The sequence below is a fragment of the Lygodium microphyllum genome, chromosome 24, assembly GCF_053477565.2.
Source record: "Lygodium microphyllum isolate KBCC chromosome 24, Lygodium_microphyllum_v1.1.10, whole genome shotgun sequence".
Lineage (NCBI taxonomy): Eukaryota > Viridiplantae > Streptophyta > Polypodiopsida > Schizaeales > Lygodiaceae > Lygodium > Lygodium microphyllum.
The window spans coordinates 16,926,350-16,943,701 of NC_141158.1; the positions used below are offsets into that span (position 1 = coordinate 16,926,350).

Sequence of the window (17,352 nt, forward strand, 5' to 3'; positions counted from 1 at the left end):
TTAGGAGGTTTATGGCAGCAAGCGACTTTCTGTACAGGTGACTTTAGCAGAGCTCTAGACCTCCATCATCCACTCCCTCAACGGCCGATGGGACCAAGTCCACGGCAAGTCTCAAGCTTGTCAAGAGCTCCGTTTTCATTTCATGCGCACTTGGGGCAGCCAGGAACTGTTTTCATGATGCAAACAGGCAGCCTCAGATGGCAATACACCCCCCCTCCATGGCTTCTTGCCCCCATCCACCCTAGACCACCCTGAGAGGCTTGTATACTTGATATATCTGTGACTCTACATCAGCTCCAGCTAGCCTGTTGAGCATGAGCACTTCTTTGTATTCAGGTTTTTTTTTAGTAATATAATTAGCCACATTTTATTTGCAAAAAAAAAAAAGCTAGAATCATCTATAAAAGCCTCTCAAGGAGATATAGGGGGAATGGTAGATAGAAGCCACAAAGGAAGAGAGTAACAACACTTGGGGTTGCCTACCTACATCGTGAAGAATAGATCATGGCCACCCTAAATACATAAGAAGTGGTGTTGGAATTCCTCATGAGCTTGAGAGTCACCCTGCACCTAATCCGAATGGCCACGAAGGGAGTGGATGATCAAGGTTCAAAGCTCTGCTAAAGTCTCATATGTAGACAAACACTCGCTGCCCGAAATCAATTGATAGTGTGCCTTCCAAATGTATCAAACTGTGAGGCTCCCAATAATCTCCCATAACTCCGGCCACTCAATTGTTGGCTCTAGTACCTGCCGGATGGGTAATGCCTCCAAACCGACCACAGTATAGACACCTACCTCGATAAGAAGAATGGTATCATGCATCTCTACCTCATACAATAGGTGGTGGCCCTGGCTAACTGCCTGCCAGCAGACAGCCCCCATGGATATAAATACCAAGTTAGGCCACACATCGACAAATGTGGCATGCTCTTCTCCACAACAACTGCACTACCTCGCAAGACCAAAGGCAGTGCTTTTGGATTTTCAAGCACTACAATGGACAACGCTTGCAGACTCCGTCATGTTGCATTTGAACTAGCCAACTCCCAACTGCCAAGCCTCCGTGTGCTAGTAGCCATAGGAAATAAGACACCCTCCATAGTGTCCAACTATCTCACTAGCATCGCCAAAAGGTTTGATGGAAAGACTCAGTAATGCTGTGTTCCACCCAATGCCTACTACGCAAGGGTGCCCAATCCATGTCCTCTTGCATCAAAGCATTCCTGCCAATCCATGCTGCATAGGCCAAGAAGCCCTGGGGCTTCTTGGCAACCGCACTAGCTAGCAAAATCCATTCTTCGGGGTCCCAATCCATACTCAACCACATGGGATTTCTCCACATGGTTGACTATAGATTCTTTACACATATTTCTCCTTTTCATGCTCACTATTGCCCATATCGCATTTTACTCCAATGTTATGTCTGCCCAGTACACACACACATGCCTATAAGTTTAATCCTAAATATGTAGTTAAACACCTTCAACTATTCTCCTTGTTATCCATCTCACATTTTTTCTCTCCCAAATATCCCTCTTAAAGTATCTTTCTAACTCTTACTCTCTCATCCACTCTCTCTAACTTTGACTCTCTTCCCCCCTCTCTATTAGAAGCCATCACCGGTGGCCCCAAACTGGAAAAAGAGATGGAATGCCTTAAGAAGGACATGCATACATGGGGCAACATAGTTAAAGGGGCAATAAAGAAGATGCAAACAATGGAAAACATCACTAAAGAAAATGCTGAATGGATTTGAGGTTGCAAAAAAAACAAAGGAGGGCACATAAGCAAAGTGGAAGTGATGAGTGCCACCATAGAAGAAGAAGCAACTTAGAATACTCAAGCACTCTGAACTGAGCAGTAGGATGGGCTGAAAAAGGCACTCCACAAGAAGATGCAACATCCCTAAGTGAGAAAAATCAGAGCAAAAGAGATATCCACTCTAGAGATTGGCGAGATAGGGATGACAATTGTCAGCAAGGTGGATTGTGAAGCATGACTATGGCAAATATGGCTGAGGGAGGATGTGTGGGGTGGGTGTGGAGCACACGGCAACTTATAAGTCATACTAGGGCTAAATAGTAAACAGTGTGATAGCAAACCAGTACCAAATCAGTCCACAATGAACATGATTCAGCTGCCAAAATGAAGCAATAGCATGGCATTGCCATAGGGTCTCGAGGTCAACAAAGACAGATGGATAGGAACAGAAAACTGAAAGATTGGCAATCAAAAGTGGTATGATGCTCGAGATAGGCTAGAGAAGATGTCCTCAATTGATGTGTGATTGATGAAGAAGATAGACACACTGTTGCACCTGCTCTGATACCATATGTTGGAAATGGGAGAGATGAAACACTAAAAAAACTATGAGACTCAAATTGAGAGAAATTATCAAGAGAATTTTTTAATCAATGGGAAGATAACATCAGAATAAAAGGTACATGAACCTGTTTATAGCCAAGGGGCACATCAACCAGTTTAACCTTATACAGTGGATCCACAGTGGTTCAGACATTGGGAAACACAACATTACAAAGCAGTTTAGTTGTGCATTCTGGAATCACCCTGGAGACACCTAGAGGGTGAGGTGGTGTTTTTATTATGGCTGATTATTGGCAGCAGCCTCATAGTTTGCAATTGCAGATGCGATAGGATGAGGTTTATTGGATATGACCACGGACTGCTTAAGAGATGCTGAACTATTTTGTTTGGGGGATGTGAAGAGGCTTAAGGACCAATAGGAATATCGCACTGAAGAGTGGAGTTTGGTTTCTTGTTGAAAAACTCTGATAGCCTGGGCTCCACATGCTCTACAAGGCTAAAATGTGTAATGCTATATTCATATTTGAGGCTAGCAGATTAGAGGCTTTGGCCAGCTGACATGTTCTGAAGCCTGTTGCATCCCTGACTGAAGATTTTGGAACTGATTGTGAGCATCATGTGGTGGCATACACATATTTTGAAGGGTCCATTTCTACTTGCTCTTCACCTCTATGCCGCCCAAACTGCAGTGACATGCTTTGTGTACATTTGATGCGGATTGAGCCATGATGACAGCTCTCACATTTTGTGCTCCAGCTATACTATTGAGGCAATGTATGACCAAGTTTTTATTTGAATAGTATTGTTAGCCACTCCCATCGCAAAAGAACACATGTATATAGTATGACATATATGCACCGTAAACACTTAAAAAAAAGGTGTTTGTGCATCCACACATCGTGAACACTAATTCATTCTATTCTTTCTAAGCAGAACTTCCTTTTGTTCTATCACCTAAAGAGACACTACCTAGAAGTTTTGTTATGTTGGGACAGAAACTGAGCATGATTGCTAGACCGAACTACCCACAGACGGAGTGGACCAGGGACATTGTCACAGATGGGTTTGTAGCTAATTGTTATTATTACTAGTAGTTTCTCATGGACAATGAGATAAAGTTATGCCATTGAGCTATAGTACAGATCTGAACCAAAGACCCTCTCTAGGATCTGGATAAAGATCATCCATACAGTTTGCAGGAGATGGGAGAGACTACAGGGTAACTCTAATTGCATGGAAAGGAGAGATTGTTTTCACAACAGATGGAACTGTAGCACTTTTTCCATCTAGAGCAACATACAGTTTGGCATTATGAACCGCTTTACACATAGCTCTGTTTAAGAGAGTCCCTCCAAGAGAGGACATGACCAAAATAATAACCTACACATGGTAGACATATAAGGATAATGTGTAGACATATACACATGACTGCAAACACTTACATAGAGAAAAAGAATATGTTATGCATATCCATAGACATGCTTTTCGGTAAAACCAATGCTTTCAGTATGTTGTGCATATCCATGGACACACATCTCCAAACATTAAAATAAAAATTTTACAATGATAAACATACTTTCCCATCATAGCCTCCAGTTGCAAAACAATTTGGTGGAAAAACTGTCATGCATATCACATCATCAGAATGTCCACGTGCAGTATGTTCAACAAGTTCGTACTCCTTTGGACCATCTCCCCATATACAAACCTACAGAAATTTAATGACTTATTTATATGCATGGAAAGGCATAGGTAAAATGAGCAAGCTCCAATTCCTAAAATATGAATACAGACATCTCACCTTTCCATTCCAACCTCCTGCAGCAACAAATTTGACTTTTGCTTCTTCTAAGCAACTCACACAGCTTACCTCATTCTGAAAGTCCGATCCAAAAAAGTGCAAGAACATGTGTGGTCAGTAAGAAACCAGAAATTCACAAAGATTACATTCTAGGAAATTTTCTTTGCTGAGTCACAGTGAAATGAGAATGATTTTCAGTATGTACAAAGCCACATATTCAACTACAACAAAAACAGTGACAAAAATAAATTAATCCAATGAAATCCAACAATCTACATGGAACTCTTCCTGATAAGCCATCATGTTGTTCAAGAGAGGAACTAAATAAACACAATATTTTGCTTTATGAGTGCAATGGAACTCCAGAGCAGTCCAAGGAGGAACTTGCCACCACCCCGCTGGATCTGGACCACGATAGCCATTTGATAGGTGGGTCAGGGGCAAGGAATATTCCATACTTGGGTGATGGCACAATTATCATAGTCCACTTCCCTAGCGTCAATGAATACTTTATTCCTTTTCTTTTTTTGGAGAAGAAAAAAAAAATCATTCATAAACCCCCCTGGGGCAATATATCCCAAGGTAAACTACAAGGAACAAAGCAGCCTTGTAAGAGACTTCCATACCAAAAAATATATATAACAAGGGAATCCCAAAAATATAAACTACAAGGAACAAAGCAGCCTCTCCTCCAAACCTCCTAAGCTCTAAGGCAATCCCAAATGCAATGTTCCTCTTTCTCCTCTGGCCACACACATCTAATATAAGGGACAGTGTCTCTACCATAGCCAAGCCACATGACAACAACTAAACTCCTATGCAATGCACTATGTATCCCATGGGAGAGGTGGATCTCCATGTGCATTGGCCTGGCAATGAATCCCTTTGTTGAAATGTGTAAGAAATGGTATTGATACTGTACCATTTTTGTGCCAAGGGGCTCTAGGCGGGTGCATCAATACACGATCTATATCAGTCTTAAAAATATCTGGCCCAATACTCAATTTCACTCAGTATGAGTGAGATCCATGGGTGATCCAAGCTGTATTGTCATGACGGAAGTGCATCCATATGTAATCTATGTGTCCTAAACCATGACTGCATCTCTACGTAGCAACAATGTCTCTCTCCACTCTCCACTGAACATTTGAAGGAGTCAATGCCAATCATGGATATCTATACCTAGGGAGCTCCCATATCCTCTATAACTGATTGAAATCATGCCTCCTTGACCATAGGTGTTGCTCCAATCTCTACAGGAATACTCTCATGGGGTACCAATGGTTTGCTTTGTATCATGTGAGCAATCATCATCTAGCCTCTCACTACAAGTATTTTTGCAAAGAAAAAACTTGGGCCCTATATTGGGATCTGTATAACAAGGCTAGAATAAGCAATGCATCAAACAACCACAATCTAGTTTGGGTTTCTTGGAATTGAGCATATGCACATTTTCCCTCAAGTGCTCCAAGTGCTACATAACCTCTATTCAATCTAGCTCAATGAAAAATTAGATCCTATGAATGTGACCCCAGGATATACATAGGATCTAGTGTACTCAACCATATCTCCTCCAGGACTACACTAATATCCCACTTGGGTCACAAAATTTTGTGTGGTATAGGACACCATCACCTTGGTCTTCTAAAGGTTTACTGTCAATCCTCTATCCTAGCAAAATGCAATTCCATGTGTCGCTACAAGGCCTTGGCAAGAGTTTGCAATCAATACCACACCATCAGCATATAACAAGATGTGTATCAATATGCCAATCAGGCTTGCTCTTCGTCCCCCTAATCTATCCACATAATCTAAGAGCTCATCGACATATGAAAATACCTCCAAGAGAACCAACCAACCCCATGACTTATACAAGGCATAAGTCCCCCATTGTAGATCCTCTAGAGTACCAATATACTATAATCTTGCTACGTGATCTTGGTAGGGGGCATTGTGTCAAATGCTTTCTAGAAATCCACAAAGCAGTAATAAATCCTCCTTCCATGTGCCCTACCCTCTTCTATAATAGCTCTGAAGGTCAAAATATGATCAAGCATAATGAACCCTCTCTTAAAGCCCCCCCCCTTCCTCCTCCAAATGCTCCCTCCCCCTGCAGCAACTCCCCATCCAGTAGCACAGCAGCGCGATAGGTAGGTTCTCCCAGAAGGGACGCACAATGGAAACCTATGGTCAGACGCCGGTGCACTCACCGAGTACCCCCCAGTCGAATACCTTCCGCGTAGTCCTCTCTGAGCAGCAGCTCTTAGCCGTCCGAGCTAAAGAGCTAGAACTAATCGAAACAGCAATTTATGGTCAGGTAGTAGGACATTCCCCAGCCAGGGCCCAGCTTCAGGACTGGCTCCACTCCACGCTGTGCATCGGCACAGCGTAGATCATGGAGGCGGTCCTGTTGGGCCAAGGGATCTTCACGGTCCACCTCAATTCGACAGACGCAGCTCGCGAGCTACTCACCAGTTCACCATATGCATCCACGAAGGGGGTCATATACATGGTCCCTTGGTACAGTGGCTTTACTGTGGAGGCGTTTGCACTCCACAACAGGTTTCTTCGCCACCCGGTCACCCTTCTTTTCCCCGGCCTGGCGATTGAGTACCGCTAGTTGGTGGAAGACTTTGGGAGGCTCTTCGACACTATCCTTCCCGCGTCCTTCGCAGATGCAGTGACAGCTGTAGGGGCCCCAAAGGTACGGGTGGCAAAGAAGGAGGTCAAGAATATCCCACAGTTCCTAGAGATTGAGGCAGGCAGGCACTCCTTTAGGCAGCAGGTCATTGTGACCGGGCAACCAAGGCAGTGCCTGCGCTGTCACGACTTTGGGTATCAGACAACAGTTTGTACACGTTTCGAAGCCAAGGCGGATCCGTCCACAGTTCCGCAGATGGACGCTGACAGTTTCACACGGGTCCAAAGGCGACAGAGAGGGAGACGGCAAGGGGGGGCGCTGCCAGCCCCTCAAGCACAGCCTCGTCAGCAGGGTGATGGCGGATGAGCGGCCCCTCTCGGCAGAGCACTCCACAGCCCCCCCCCCCTGTCCGCCCCACCCGACAGGACCGCACCCCCCCACTTTCTCCACATGCGCCACAAGCTGCCTCACCTGAGTTCCCACAGGCCCCTCACCCATCCCCCCCCTCCCTCCACTGACCTTGGCCCACAGTCCCCCCCTACCAGGGCCACCCCCCCCCCCCCCTCCCCTACACCCACCATGCATCTCCAGCCATCCCACCATATCTCGATCCTCCTCACCCCCATCACCCCCCCTGATCCGCACCCAGATCAAGTGAGCCCCCCCAGACCCACCCCCCCTTCTCCCACAGGAGGTGACGAGCCACACACACCTATCTTCTCTGCATACCAGCAGTCCCCCCCGGTCCAAACAGCCACCAGCTCATCTGCCCCTATCACCCGCCATACTTTCCCGAGACAGGCACAGCTGCTGCCACACGAGTTTTTCCGCAGTGGCCCATGGTCCTACCTGCGAGTTGCGGAGTGCGGAGAGTTTCCACTATCTCTAGAGGTGGGGATCTTCGTGGTTCGTAAGTCAAGGAGGGGCAAGGTCCACCTACTAGCACCACCGGATGGACCAAACTACGCCTTTTTTCTTCAGTCATCTTACACAGAGGAGTGGACGACTATACAGATTGAGGAGTTGAAGAGTCAGGTGGCGAATCACATCTCCCAGTGGATGGGAGATGAAGGATTAGCACTGTTCGCACAACAGTGGCCACGTTGCATGATGGACATTAACTGGTGGGCTGGCACCGACGTCCCACATTTAAGCATTATCTTTCGAGCCCCCCCACAGTGGAGAGCGCCGAGGGACGTGATTGAGTGGCCCCCGGCACAGGCGGCCCACTTCTACCAATGTACAGAGTCGCATTTTTCAGTATGGCTGATAGATGCATTGATAGTACCACTTGGAGCATCTATCACCCCTATGGTCCGACCGAGGGCCACCATGGGGGACTAGAGCTCACCATCTAGACCGGCGGCAAAATGCACCTGCATGTCTCACAGTCTCTCTTCCTCATCTGCAGCATCCACACCGAACAGATGCCTATTCAGTCAGTCACAGGTTTCCCCATGAGCTTACATCTTGCATCCTGGAATGTGAACAGTCTCCACTACAGTGGGGCACATGGATCGAGGAAGCTAATTGTCCGGCAGGAGTTGCAGCCTGCCCTTGCCAGACGAATAGACATCTTGCTTCTGCAGGAGCACAAGCTCACTCTCGCCCAGGCTTAACGGGTTGGAAAGGTACTTTTGAGAAGCTCGCATACTTACTGGGAGCAAGCCATAGGTGCCCATAGGAGGAGCGGAGACGTATGCACCTCTATTGGCCCCCGTCTCACCACTTGTGTACGAGACCACGAGACGATAGTGGCAGGAAGAGTTCTATGGATCAGATTGGATATTGGGGACTCGTGTATTGGAGTCCTCAATGTGCAGCAAGTTTTGGATGGAGATTGCAGCTGGACTCCCAGATGTGGACTCCTAGATTGTTGGATGAGATTTAAATAACCTGGAGGCTTTGGAGGACCAGCACGATAGAGGAAGAAACTATGAGGGCATGGCTGGGGAGCAGCAGGAGGCATGGGAGGTCTTTTTGCTTACAGCCGGAGCACAAGATGCCTGGAAAGACCCTGCCTTCCACAGGAGGGAGAGGTCATTGGACATCTCCTGGGAATACAGGCGGCTAGGTGGAGCCTTGTTGGAGCGGTTGGACAGGTTTTATATGGGAGAGTGGGGAGGCTCTCGTGAAGGCCAGATTGAGAAGTTGGCAGCCACCACGTTATCGGATCACTGCCCAGTTCTCCTGGCACTTGATCCCCCAGCATCTGCCCTAGATACAGGATCCTGTTGGATCCCTACCTCGATCTATAGGAGGGAGGAGGTGTCGAGACAAATAGAGCAGATTTGGACCAGAGAGTGGGTTAGGAGGGACATGATAGCAGAGGAGGTTGCAGAGGTCCTAAACGAGTCAAGCAGAATTTGCGAAGAGGCAGCCCTATAGGCCAGGCAGCAGTGCTGGGAGGAGGAGAGAGCACTCCGGCGGGACCTGGCAGCTATGCAGAGATTATTGCAAGAGGCACCAGGGGACCCTACCCTCCACGCACAGGAAATGCGCATGCGTGCAGCCATTACTGGCCTAGAGGACAGGCGCTAGGAGTTCTCTTTCCGCACTTCAGCAGCCTTTTGGGCGCAGAAGGGGGACACGATGTGCAAGGAGTTCTTCCAAGTGCACCAGCCCCGTACCGCAGGAGAGCAGATACGCAGCCTTAGGGATCAGTATGAGAGGACCCGTTCTAGCCTTGATGAGGTGATGGAGATTGCCACCAACTATTACACGCGCCTCTTCCAGCAAGAGACAGCTTCAATTAGAGGACAGAGATGCAGATAGCAGGTATGGGATCACACCCCGTCCCTCGTCACAGAGGAGATAGGACACGCTCTCCTAGCCCCCTTCATAGAGAAGGAACTAGAGGAGGCTTTCCATACACAGGATGGGCAAAAATACCCGGGGGAGGATGGCCTCTCTAAGGCTTTCTTCACTACCTACTGGGAGGTGGTGAAGAATCCCCTACTGAGGGCTTTCCAGAGATCTTCACCTCAGGACATATGTCACGGAGGCTCTCGGCAGGCCTTATCAGTCTTCTTCCCCAAAGGGAGAGACCGGTTGGAGCTATCCTAGTGGAGACCGATCACCTTATTGTCAGTGGCCTACAAGACTCTGAAAATGATGATTGGTAGACGACTATGCCATGTGCTTCCAGATATCATTCATGACACACATACAGGCTTTGTCCAGGATAGGAGCATTCTAGACAATGTATTTACATTCTTTGAGGCGACAGAGTGGGCTCAGCATAGTGGGCAGAGACTGGCAGTACTACTCTTGGACTTCGAGAAAGCCTATGACAGGATGGACTGGGATTTCCTAGAGGGTACCATGGTGAAGTTGGGATTTCCCCACACTTGAATTAGTGGGGTCTCTAGCTTGTACAGATCAGCCACCAGCAGGGTTCTCATAGACGGAAGGCGAGGGGAGGAGTTCCGGCTGGAGAGATCGGTCCGACAGGGCTGTCCCCTAGCTCCATAGCTGTTCCTACTCTTCGCAGAGGCGATGTCTCACTTCCTCAGGTCACGTGTGAGCGGACTACGCAGCCTCCGACTTCCAGTGAGACAGAGGAGACTGAGTTGTTAGACTCAGAGTACGCAAACGACACATGCCTCTACATGGAGGACGATGAGGTGATGCTGGAGAGAATGAGGCTGGCTCTTGATGTGTTCTGCATTGCAGCAGGTGCGAAAATCAACTGGCGAAAGACGGTTGGTTTCCTCACAGACGCGGACTCCAACACGGAGTGGGGCGTCCACTTGGGATTTAGATGGGTGAGCAGAGGGCAGACCGTCCGATACCTAGGGTTCCACGTGGGACTTGATATCACTCCTGCCCAACAGTTTCTTCCTGTTTTAGATTCTATTCGGAGGAAACTGACCTACTGGAGCACAGTTCGCCTCTCACTAGCCAGTCGAGCCCTGGTGGTTAACCAAGTCCTCCTAGCGATGGCCTGGTACATCGCCTCGTGTTGGGAATTCTCCTCATCGTGCGTAGGGCAACTTCGCCGCCTGGTGTAGAATTTCCTTTGGTCTGGGTCTGATGGCTCTAAAGACTCCAGGGCCAAGGTGGCGTGGGCGACCATCATACGACATCGTTCAGAGGGGGGGCTTGAGATCATAGACTCAGAATATCAAAGTATGGCCCTCTTGGGCAAGCTAGTTGTTTGCGGTCTCACACCAGGCGGGCAGACCTAGGTCTTACTGTAGGAGGGCCTTCAGGACTGCAAACCGAGGCTTGGCGGTGAGTAGAGGCCGTCCCTGAGATGGATCTTCACTTCAGCCCAGATCACCCCCCCTAGATCACCTTTCCTGCGGAGCCTACTCCGCGTGTGGCAGGCCCTCCGTAAGGCCCTAATCCAGAGCCCCCCAAGTTGCCAAGAGGAAATAGACCATCAGCCGATGATCTGGAACCTCCAGGTCAAATATAGGGAAGGGGCACAGATAGGTGAGTGCCCCCACATCCAGTGGGCTGGGTGGGAGGCCATCCCGGCTCCCTCCATCAGGACATGGCGGAAGGTGTACAAGATGGCAGACAAGGAGGTGCTACAGCAAGTATCAGGGTGCACGAGAGGAGTGGAGTTGAGGAGAAGAGAGATAGACGCAGCAATACCTCCGAAGTGGCTTGCCCCCCCCGATACGAGAGCCGATAGAGGCCGGGGAGGTATGGGCAGCCAGGTTCTCTCCAGCAGGAATCCCTCTTCAGGTGGAAAGTAGAGTGGGTGGTGGCCCCCAGGGGACCTTTTTCACCGTTCGGTAGGGGGGACGTCTGGCCCTTGACAGAGAGCAACAGGATGAGGGGATTGCCACCCTTTCATGGAGGAGGATTCGGGTGGTGGGTCTTCAGGGGAAGACTTGGCGACTGGACCCCTATGTTTTCTGGATGGAGCTCAAGGAGTGGCGCCTTTGGATTTGGGAGGGTAGACCACTTGATGAGCTGGAGTGGGATCTAGGAGAGTGGCTATGGCCGGCCTCTGTGGTTTGCCAAAAAGCCACCTAGGTTCCTAGAGTATTCTGCCAGGATTGGCAAATATGTACTGATGCAGGAGGATATGGACTGGATGCCATCACGCAGCAGACACTGGGCGGAGCACAGCATCACAAAGCCCTTCCGACGGACCTTCTGGTACCGCCTATGGGATAGCTGGAGGCCGAGGAGGGTGTCGTATTTTTTATGGCTGGTGGCACATGGAGGTTTGGCGGTAGGAAGCTGGCTTGCCCAAATGCAGAAGGAGGGAGGTTGTAAGCGCTGCACACAGCAGCCTCTGGAAACCCCAAAGCACTGCCTTTGGTCTTGTGAGGAGGCGCAACTTGTGTGGAGAGGAGCATGCCGTATCCTTCAATGTATAGCCCCCAGCCTTGGGTGTATTTCATGGGGAGCTTTTTGTTCGCAGGCAGTTAGCCAGGGTCGTCACCTTTTGTATGAGGCCGGGATGCAGGACACGATATTCATAAGCGAGGCAGGGTCATGTGAAGTGGTCGGTCTAGAGGCTTTACCCATCCGCCAGGTACTGGAGCCCACAGCAGACCGCTCGCAGATATGGAAGATCATGGGGAGTCTTACTGAATGGCATATCTGGAAGACGCGATGCAAGGTGGCTTTCGGCGGAGAGAGACTTTCAGCACTTGCGACCTTAGCAGAGCTATGGACCTCCATCATCCACTCCCTCCACGACCGATGGGATCAGGTGCAGGGCGAGTCCAGGGATCGTCAGGAGCTCCGTGGTCACTTCATGCATACCTGGGGCGGCCAGGGCCTGTTCTTTGTGATGCAAACAGGCAGCCCCATTTGGCGATATACCCCCCCCCCCCCCCCCCCCAATGGCTTCTTGCCCTCATCCCCCCTAGACTGCCTTGAGAGGCTTGTATACATGATGTATTGGTGACTTTGCATCAGCTCCAATTAATCTGTTGAGCATGAGTAATCTGTTGTAATCAATTTTTTTGAGTAATATAATCAGCCACATTTTACTTGAAAAAAAAAAACCTCTCTTAAAGCTTGCCTATTCTTGCGCTCTATACCCATGTCTCTTTGCCCATGTACTAAGCTAATGTTCTAAACTGCAGCCATATATCTTGGCCAAGTGGTAACCAATCATGATCCTCCTGTAGTTCTCAAGTACCATAGGATTCCCACTCTTTTATTTCTGCAAATAAAATGTGACTGATTATATTACTCAAAATTTTTGATTATAGTGAAGTGCTCATGCTCAACAGACTAGCTGGAGCTGATGCAAAGTCACAAATACATGATGTATACAAGCCTCTCAAGGCGGTCTGGGGGGATGGGGGCAAGAAGCCATTGGGGGGGGCGGGGGGGGGAGGGGAGGGGTATATCGCCAAATGGGGCTGCCTGCTTGCATCACAAAGAACAGGCCGTGGCAGCCCCAGGTACGCATGAAGTGACCACGGAGCTCCTGACTCGCCCTGCACCTGATCCCATCGGTCGCGGAGGGAGTGGATGATGGAGGTCCATGGCTCTGCTAAGGTCGCAAGTGCTGAAAGTCTCTCTCCGCCGAAAGCCACCTTGCATCGCGTCTTCCAGATATGCCATTCAGTAAGACTCCCTATGATCTCCCATATTTTGCAAGCGGTCTGCTGTGGGCTCCAGTACCTGGCGGATGGGTAGAGCCTCCGAACCAACCACTGTGCAGGACCCTGCCTCGATGATGAATATCGTGTCCTGCATCCCAGCCTCATACAGAAGGTGCTGGCAGAAAGTTCCCCATGAGAGACATCCAAGGTTGGGTGCTATACGGCGAAGGATGCGGCCATGCTCCTCTCCACACGAACTGCCCCTCCTCACATGACCAAAGGTAGTGCTTTGGGGTTTCAAGAGGCTATTGTATGCAGCGCTTACAACCTCCCTCCTTCTGCATCTAGGAAAGCCAACTTCCCACCGCCAAGCCTCCATATGCCACCACCCATAAGAAATACGATACCCTCCTCGGTCTCCAACTATCCCATAGGCAGCGCTAGAAGGTTTGTCAGAACGGCTCCGTGATGCTGTGCTCCGCCCAATGCCTGCTACGTGACGGTGCCCAATCCATATCCTCCTGCATCAATGTGTCTGCCAATCCTAGCAGTGTACTCCAGGAACCTCACTGGCTTCTTGGCAACTACAGCGGCCAGCCATAGCCACTCTCCTAGATCCCACTCCAGCTCATCAAGTAGTCTATTCTCCTAGATCCAAAGGCCCCACTCCCTGACCTCCTCTTTCAAGAAAACATAGGGGTCCAGTCGCCATGTCTTCCCCTGAAGGCCCACCATCCGAATCCTCCTCCACGAAAGGGCAGCAATCCCTTCATCCTACTGCCCTTTGTCAAGGGCTAGACATCCCCCCTCCTGAACGATGAAGAAAGTTCCTTGTGAGGTGCCACCCACTCTACCCGCCACCTGTACGCGGATGCCTGTTGGTGAAAACCTAGGGGCCCATACCTCCCCAAGCTCTATCGGCACTCGTATCGGGGGAGTAAGCCACTCCACAAGTATTGCTGCATCTATCTCTCTTCTCTTCAACTCCACTCCTCTCTAGCAGCCTAATACTCGTTGCAGCACCTCCTTGTCCGCCATCCTATACATCTCCCGCCATGTCGAGATGGTACGAGCCGGGCCAGCCTCCCAACCAGCCCACTCGATGTGGAGGCACTCGCCAATCTATGCCCCTTCCCGACCTTTGACTTGAGGGTTCGAGATCACCGACTGACGGTCTATCTCCTCCTGGCAGCTGGGGGGCTCTGGATTAGGGCCTTATGGAGGCCCTACCACACGCGGAGTAAGCTGCGTAGGAAAGGTAATATGGGGGGGTGATCTAGGCTGACATGAAGATTCATCTCAGGGATAGCCTTCACTCACCGCCAAGCCTCAGTCTATAAACCTGAAGACCCTCGTGCACTAAGACATTCCAGGTTTGCCTACCTGGTGTGAGGCCGCATACAACTAGCTTGCCCAAGAGGGTCATACTCTGCTACTCTGGGTCTATGATCCCAAGCCCTCCCTTTGACCAATGTTGTATGATGCTCGCCCACACCACCTTGGCCCTAGAATCCCTGGAGCCATCTGACCCTGACCAAAGGAAGTTCCGCACTAGGCGGTGAAGCTGCACTACGTAGGATGAGAAGAAGCACCAACACGAGGCAATATACCACGCCGTCACTAGGAGGACATGGTTCACCACCACGGCTCAGTCGGCTAGTGAGAGGCGAGCCGTGCTCCAATAGGTCAGCTTCCGCCGGATACAATAAAGGACAGGAAGAAACTGCTGGGTGGGGGTGATGTCAAGTTCCACCTGGAACCCTAGGTACCAGACGGTCTACCCTCTCCTCATCCATCTAAATCCCAGGTGGACGCCCCACTCCGTACTAGAGTCCGAGTCTACGAGGAAACCAACCAACTTTCACCAGTTGATTTTCGCTCCCGCTGCAAGACAGAACACCTCAAGAGCCAGCCTCGCTCTCTCCAACATCAGCTCATCGTCCTCTATGTAGAGTGTTGTGTCATTTGCATACTCTGAGTCTCACAACTCAGTCTCCTCTCTCACTGGAAGTCGAAGGCTGCGTTATCCGCTCACACGTGACCTGAGGAAATGCGACATCGCCTCTGCAAAGAGAAGGAACAGGTACGGGGCCAGGGGGCAGCCCTGCCGTACCGATCTCTCCAGCCGAAACTCCTCCCCACGCCTACCACCTATGAGAACCCTACTCGTGACTAATCTGTAAAGTGCAGACACCCCGCGAATCCAAGCCTGGGAAAAACTCAACCTCACCATGGTGCCCTCTAGAAAGTCCCATTCCACCCTGTCATCGACTTTCTCAAAATCCAAGAGTAGTACGGCTAGTCTCTGCCCACTATGCTGAGCCCACTCTGTCGCCTTAAAGAAGGTGAATGCATTGTTTAGGATGCTCCTATCCTACACAAAGCCTATTTGTGTGTCATGGATGATGTTTGGCAACACGGGGCGTAGTCGCCTATCAATCATCTTTGCCAATGCCTTATAGGCCACTGACAATAATGTGATCGGTCTCCACTCGGAAAGCTCCAACTGGTCTCCCCCTTTGGGGAGAAAATTGATAAGGCCTACCGAAAGACTCATTGGCATCTTTCCTGTACTGAAGATATCCTAGAAGGCCATCAGTATGGGGTCCTTCACCACTTCCCAGTAGGTGGTGAAGAAGGCCATAGAGAGGCGATCCTCTCCCGAGCATTTCTACCCGTCCTGTCTATGGAAAGCCTCCTCTAGTTCCTTCTCTGTGAAGGGGGCTAAGAGGGAGCGTCCCATCTCCTCTGAGATGAGGGATGGGATGTGATCCCTCCCAGACCTGCTATCTATATCGCTGCCCTCTAGCTGAGGCTGTTTCCTATTGGAATAGGCGACTGTAGTAGTCGGTGGCGATCTCCATCACCTTGTCTGGGCTAGAACGTCGAGTCTTTCCATACTGATCTCGAAGGCTATGTATCTGCTCTCCTGAGCAACGAGGCTGGTGCACCTGGAAGAACTCCCTGCACATCGTATTTCCCTTCCACTCCCAGAAAGCTACCGAGGTGCGGAAAGAGAACTCCAAGTGCTTGTCCTCTAGGCCAGCAATGGTTGCTCATGCGTGCACCTCCTCTGCGCGGAGGGTGCGACCCCTTGGTGCCCCCTGTAGTAATCTCTGCATGGCCACAAGGTCCCGCCATGGAGTGCTCTCTCCTCCTCCCAGCTTTGCTACCTGGCCTGTATGGTTGCCTCTTGGCAAATTCTGCTAGACTCGGCTAGGGCCTCTACAACCTCCTATGCAATCCAGTCCCTCCTACCCCACTCCTTGGTCCAAACCTACTCTATGTGTCTTGTAACCTGCTCCCTTCTATAGATCGAGTCAGGGATCCGACAAGCTCGTGTGTCTAGGGTAAATGCTGGGGGATCTAGTGTCAGGAGAACCGGGCAATGATGGGACAACATGGTGCCTGCCAACTGCCCAATCTGGCCTCCACGAGAGCCATCCCACTCTCCTATATAGAACCTGTCCAACTACTGGAATAGGACTCCACCTAGCCGCCTGTATCCCCAAGAGAATTCTGGGAACCTCTCCCTCCTGTGGAAGGCAAGGTCTCTCCAGGCATCACGTGCTCCTACTGCCAGTAGAAAGACCTCCCATGCTCCTCCTCCCCAACCATGCCATGGTAGCTTTTGCCTCTGTCCTGCTGGTCCTCCAAAGCTCTCAAGTTGTTGAAGTCTTCTCCAACGATCTAGGAGTTCACCTCTGGGAGTCCATCCGCAATCTCCACCCAGAACATGTGGCGTGCTCCTAGTAGGTGTGCGAGCTGCCCGAGAGCACCTTCCCAACTTGGTGGGCCTGGGTGGGAGTGAGCTTGTGCTCCTGTAGAAGTAAGATGTCGATCCGGGCCGGCTGCAGGTCCTGCTGAACAATCAACTTCCTGGAACCACGTGCCCCACTCTAGTGGAGACTATTCACATTCCAGGATGCAAGGTGTAAGCTCATGGGAAAACCTGCGTAACCGAACAGACATCTGTTTGGTGTGGAGGCTCCTGATGAGGAGGAACAACTATGGGGCATGCAAGTACGTTTTGCCGCAGGTCTGGACGGTGAACT

At 50.1% G+C, this 17,352-nt stretch overlaps 1 protein-coding gene across 3 annotated transcripts in view; it reads right to left on the reverse strand.

Annotated features, from left to right (window-relative positions):
- LOC148014880 (uncharacterized) overlaps positions 1–17,352 on the reverse strand; it is a 284,657-nt gene that overhangs the window by 86,522 nt on the left and 180,783 nt on the right. For all 3 annotated transcript variants that reach the window (XR_015688327.1, XM_087665264.1, XM_087665263.1), the window contains exons 17-18: positions 4,130–4,204; positions 3,905–4,036 (exon numbers count right to left, since the gene is read on the reverse strand). Coding sequence is in view for 2 of the 3 variants with exons in the window: in XM_087665264.1 (XP_087521390.1) it covers positions 3,905–4,036; positions 4,130–4,204 (207 nt within the window). In the remaining variant the exon portion in view is untranslated. The remainder of the gene's footprint in view (positions 1–3,904; positions 4,037–4,129; positions 4,205–17,352) is intronic.